The sequence below is a fragment of the Osmerus mordax genome, chromosome 25 (assembly GCF_038355195.1).
Source record: "Osmerus mordax isolate fOsmMor3 chromosome 25, fOsmMor3.pri, whole genome shotgun sequence".
Taxonomy (NCBI): domain Eukaryota; kingdom Metazoa; phylum Chordata; class Actinopteri; order Osmeriformes; family Osmeridae; genus Osmerus; species Osmerus mordax.
In genome coordinates, this window is record NC_090074.1 from 844205 (window position 1) to 850343 (window position 6139).

The 6139-nt window shown below is 55.6% G+C and overlaps 1 protein-coding gene across 1 annotated transcript in view; it reads right to left on the reverse strand.

Moving 5' to 3' along the window:
• Window positions 1–1600: 1600 nt before the first annotated feature.
• usp28 (ubiquitin specific peptidase 28) overlaps window positions 1601–6139 on the reverse strand; it is a 16282-nt gene continuing 11743 nt past the window's right edge. Inside the window, 8 exon segments of the mRNA XM_067228577.1 lie at window positions 1601–2268; window positions 3011–3206; window positions 3296–3419; window positions 4094–4173; window positions 5311–5389; window positions 5761–5939; window positions 6016–6053; window positions 6056–6110. Coding sequence (XP_067084678.1) covers window positions 2093–2268; window positions 3011–3206; window positions 3296–3419; window positions 4094–4173; window positions 5311–5389; window positions 5761–5939; window positions 6016–6053; window positions 6056–6110 — 927 coding nt within the window. The 3' untranslated portion in view covers window positions 1601–2092.

The window sequence follows — 6139 nt, forward strand, 5'->3', positions numbered from 1 at the left end:
TGCTGAAGGGGAGAAAGCAGAGGTGGTTTATTCAGGCCGGGTGTTTCAGCGCCTCTACGATGATGACAAGGAAAACTGGCAGGGTGCCAAGTATCCAACTGAGAACTGAAGGGCAGCCTGTTGGCCTCCCCCCCTCCATCCCCCCTCCATCCCTCCCCCCCTCCCTCCTCCCTCCCCCCCTCCCTCCTCCCTCCCTCCCTCCCTCCATCCCCCATCCCTCCTCCCTCCCTCCCTCCCTCCCTCCATCCCCCCCTCCCTCCTCCCCTCCCTCCCTCCATCCCCCCCTCCCTCCCCCCTCCATCCCTCCACCCCCCCCCTCCCTCCATCCCCCCTTCCCTCCTCCCTCCATCCCCTCCCTCCCCCCCTCCCCCCTCCATCCCCCCTTCCCTCCTCCCTCCATCCCCTCCCTCCTCCCTCCCTCCCTCCATCCCCCCCTCCCCCCTACATCCCTCCCCCCCTCCATCCCTCCCCCCCCGGTCTGAACACATCAACATGGTAGGCTAGTAATCTGCCAGCAGGGTCAGGAGAGGAGAGCAGCTATGAGGACTCAAGCAGCAACATCCACAGGGAGCCCGAGTAAACAAACACCACCACCAACAACACCACCACCAGCACCACAACATCACCACCACCAACACATCACCACCACCAACACCACAACATCACCACCACCAACACCACAACATCACCACCACCAACACCACAACATCACCACCACCACCACCACAACATCACCACCACCACAAACACATCACCACCACCACCACCACAACATCACCACCACCAACACCACAACATCACCACCACCAACACCACAACATCACCACCACCAATACATCACCACCACCACCACCACAACCACAACATCACCACCACCAACACCACAACATCACCACCACCAACACATCACCACCACCAACACCACAACATCACCACCACCAACACATCACCACCACCACCACCACAACATCACCACCACCACAAACACATCACCACCACCACCACAACATCACCACCACCAACCCCACAACATCACCACCACCAACACATCACCACCACCAACACCACAACATCACCACCACCAACACATCACCACCACCACCACCACAACATCACCACCACCACAAACACATCACCACCACCACCACAACATCACCACCACCAACCCCACAACATCACCACCACCAACACATCACCACCACCAACACCAACACATCACCACCACCAACACATCACCACCACCAACACCACAACATCACACCACACCACCACCAGTGTACCGTGTGATATTGAGGTAATATTTAGTTGAAGTTTGAGGTTGTGCGCTTGTTTGAGGTTGTGTGCTTGTTTGAGGTTGTGTGCTTGTTTGAGGTTGTGTGCTTGTTTGAGGTTGTGTGCTTGTTTGAGGTTGTGTGTGTGTGGGTGCATGGCAGGGAGAAGGTATCGGACACCTTGGTTTTACATCCACTACAAAGCTTTGTAGACACACTAATTATTTTCCGACTAATCTTTATTGAAATGTTAGAATTTTGTAGCTGGAAATGAGAAAACTGAAAAAGGCAAATGACAGCAAAGCAAGAAATGAAGAAAGGCAGAGAAGGAAAGTTTAAAAGTTTATTGAGCTTCAACACAGATTGCAAGAAGTGGAAACACAGTAGGAGTGAAACGTACAAATCATTGAAAGAAACACAAACAGGGAGGTTTAGCGAAGCTTTGTTTCCAAGTCTCCAAGACCCTGTCTTCCACTGCAATCCTACAAGACTATAAAAATACTATTTATTTCACTTGTGCAGCTTGAAGTATAACCTGTCTGAGTTTTTACACGCTGCATTTAAAAACCTTTACGCACATTCAGGAAACACTGCCTGCTTTTCAGCTTTTCCTCAAGACAATCAGCATCAGTGTAGCAACGATTTCGTCTTTAAAAAAAGAATATATAGCGAAAGCACGTTTTAAAAGTCATATATATATATAAAACTAACTTCACTATGAGTTGAAGTGTGTGGCACATATCTGGTGTCAGGCCTGGGTGTGGCGTTTCAGCTCCTGTTTGACCTTTGACCTTGCTGACCTCACGGGGCAGAGGGCAGCCTTACTTGACGCTCACGATGGCGCCGTTGTGGATGGACTCCATGACGGCGGCCAGCCGGCTGCAGAGGTCGTTAGGGGCGCTGGACCGGACTGTGGGAGGGTCCTTCAACACCACCGTCTCTGCAGAAGAGTCCAGAACTCTGGGGAGAAACTCTCCCAGCTTCTCCTGCAGGGAGTCTGGGGGAGGGGGAGGGAGGGAGGGAAGGAAGGAGGGAAGGAGGGAGGGATTTTTACTTTCTGTCTAGAACACACACACACACAGCCAGGCGACCCTCACACACACACACACACAGCCAGGTGACCCTCACACACAGCCAGGTGACCCTCACACACACACACACAGCCAGGCGACCCTCACACACACACACACAGCCAGGCGACCCTCACACACACACACACAGCCAGGCGACCCTCACACACAGCCAGGCGACCCTCACACACAGCCAGGCGACCCTCACACACAGCCAGGCGACCCTCACACCCTCACACACAGCCAGGCGACCCTCACACACAGCCAGGCGACCCTCACACCCTCACACACAGCCAGGCGACCCTCACACACAGCCAGGCGACCCTCACACACAGCCAGGCGACCCTCACACCCTCACACACAGCCAGGCGACCCTCACACACAGCCAGGCGACCCTCACACACAGCCAGGCGACCCTCACACACAGCCAGGCGACCCTCACACACAGCCAGGCGACCCTCACACCCTCACACACAGCCAGGCGACCCTCACACACAGCCAGGCGACCCTCACACACAGCCAGGCGACCCTCACACACAGCCAGGCGACCCTCACACACAGCCAGGCGACCCTCACACACACACACACACACAGCCAGGCGACCCTCACACACACACACACACACACACACAGCCAGGCGACCCTCACACACAGCCAGGCGACCCTCACCGTCCAGGTCCTGGCCCAGGTAGGAACACCACTGGTTGCGTATGGTCTCCATGGTGACCAGGTCGTCCTGCTCCAGCGCGTCCCGGCTCATCAGGTGCATGCAGGGAATCACTGCCTCGTTTATGATGGCCACGCCCTCCTCCACACCCTCCGCCTCCGCGGCCTTGAACAACACCGCTGCACTGTCATTCACCTCCTGGGGGGAGAGGAGAGTAACAATGTCAGTCTTGATGAAGATGGAGCTAGAACAACTGGTTTGTCATCGGTGACAAGAGAACAGCTGACTTTGAGGCACTTCCTCCGGTAGAGAGCGATGAGGGTCTGGTCCACGCCCCTCCTCTCTCCTCTCCCCAGCAGGGCGGCGTTGCTCTGGTGGGCGTGGCACAGGTAGCTCAGCGCCTCCCGTGGCCTGGGGAACCATGACGACCAGGTGAGAGCAGATCAACACACAGAGGCCTTCACGCACACACACACACACACTCACATGCTTATGGACAGAGGTACACATTCACACTCACACATTCACACACACACATTCACACTCACACATTCACACTCACACATTCACACACACACATTCACACTCACACATTCACACTCACACATTCACACACACACATTCACACTCACACATTCACACTCACACATTCACACACACACATTCACACTCACACATTCACACACACACATTCACACTCACACATTCACACTCACACACATTCACACACACACATTCACACACACACATTCACACTCACACATTCACACTCACACATTCACACACACACATTCACACTCACACATTCACACTCACACATTCACACTCACACATTCACACACACACATTCACACTCACACATTCACACTCACACATTCACACATTCACACACACACAGACTCACACAGACCCTCGCTTGATTTATTATGCAAGAAGGTCACCCCCCCCCACACACACACACACGCAGTCAGACACCACATTGTTCACGCACGTACACACACACACATTCCCATTCAGTGTAAACACACACGGACGAGCAAGGCTGGTCACGTAGGGCACAGACGGGTCGTCATGACAACACCTACTTCCCATGCTGGTAGTGTTCCAGTCCGGTCAGCAGGTAAGCACACACAGTCCTGAAGAGGCTGTAGTCATCATGCCACTGCTGTGACAGAGAGAGAGACAGGCAGACAGTCAGACAGGCAGACAGTGAGACAGGCAGACAGTGAGACAGGCAGACACACAGACAGGCAGACAGTGAGACAGGCAGACACACAGACAGGCAGACACACAGACAATGAGACAGGCAGACAGTGAGACAGGCAGGCAGTGAGACAGGCAGACAGTGAGACAGGCAGACACACAGATAGGCAGACAGTGAGACAGGCAGACACACAGACAGGCAGACACACAGACAGTGAGACAGGCAGACAGTGAGACAGGCAGACAAACAGACAGGCAGACTGTGAGACAGGGAGACAGACAGGCAGACAGACAGGCAGACAGTGAGACAGGCAGACAGTGAGACAGACAGGCAGAGAGTGCACAGGGTCAGCCAAGCCTAACATTATTATAACCCTTATTACTAGTGTTAACATCAGGTGTTCAGGGCCTGTCTGTGTACTGTACAGTAGCTGATGTGTAGACAGGTTCTGTGCTAATTACACATTCAGATCGGAACACTAGTGTGATAAGTACAGATTACGTGGCGCAAATGACACTTTAATGTAACTTTAATGATGAGGGAAAATATGAGGGCCTGGATGCATTCTGGGGTTAGGAGGGTGGGGTTTGGAGGGAAGGAAGGGTGGAGGTGGGCAGAGAGGAGGTGGAGGGTGGAGGTGGAGGGTGGAGGTGGGCAGAGAGGAGGGAGGAGGGTGGAGGGTGGAGGTGGCAGAGATGAGGGAGGAGGTGGAGGGTGGAGGTGGGCAGAGAGGAGGGTGGAGGTGGCAGAGAGGAGGTGGAGGAGGAGGTGGGCAGAGAGGAGGGAGGAGGTGGAGGGTGGAGGTGGGCAGAGATGAGGTGGAGGGGTGGAGGGGCAGAGAGGAGGTGGAGGGTGGAGGTGGGCAGAGAGGAGGGAGGAGGTGGAGGGTGGAGGTGGGCAGAGATGAGGGAGGAGGTGGAGGGTGGAGGTGGGCAGAGAGGAGGGAGGAGGTGGAGGGGGGAGGTGGGCAGAGATGAGGGAGGAGGTGGAGGGTGGAGGTGGGCAGAGAGGAGGGTGGAGGTGGGCAGAGAGGAGGTGGAGGGTGGAGGTGGGCAGAGAGGAGGGAGGAGGTGGAGGGTGGAAGTGGGCAGAGCGTACCATGTACTCATCCATGTCCATGTCCTCAGGCTTGATGAGGCGCAGCTTGGAGCGTGCCTCCCTCATGATGCTGATTGCCCTGGAGACAGGAGACAGGACAGGAGACACGAGAGGAAACAGGAGACACGAGAGGAGACAGGAGACACGAGAGGAGACAGGAGACAGGAGACAGGAGAGGAGACAGGAGACAGGAGAGGAGACAGGAGACAGGAGAGTAGACAGGAGACAGGAGACAGGAGAGTAGACAGGAGACAGGAGACAGGAGAGGAGACAGGAGAGGAGACAGGAGACAGAAGACACGACAGGAGACAGGAGACAGGAGAGGAGACAGGAGACACGACAGGAGATAGGAGACAGGAGAGAATTATCATAAAGAATGAAGGTTATCGTAAGTGTGTTTTTCAGGACAGATGCATTGTGGGGGACAGGTGTGTGTAGTTTTGTGCCGACCTGTCGTCGAAGCTGAGGTTGCGGTCGGTGAACTGCTCCAGCAGGGTGCGTTCCACCACCCGGTTGGGGGCCTGGTTCTGGAACAGGTAGACCAGGATGTGCTGCAGGCGCGGGTCCTCCTGGGGCGAAGCCTCCGTCTGGGACAGCTCCAGCAGGCGGGAGTACTCCTCGTGGAAGGCCTGGGGGAGGGGGGGAGGTTAGGGAGACATGTGGACACGTCTCTCTAAAGGGGGTGTGTGCTGCTTTGAGCCCCACCTTGATGAGCCCAGCCTCGGGGCCGTCCTGGTCGAAGCCTGCCGGGCCTTGGCGATGGCCATGATGACTCCTTGCATGGCTGGGGTCAGCATCATCTGCACACATCACAACACTGGCTTACACA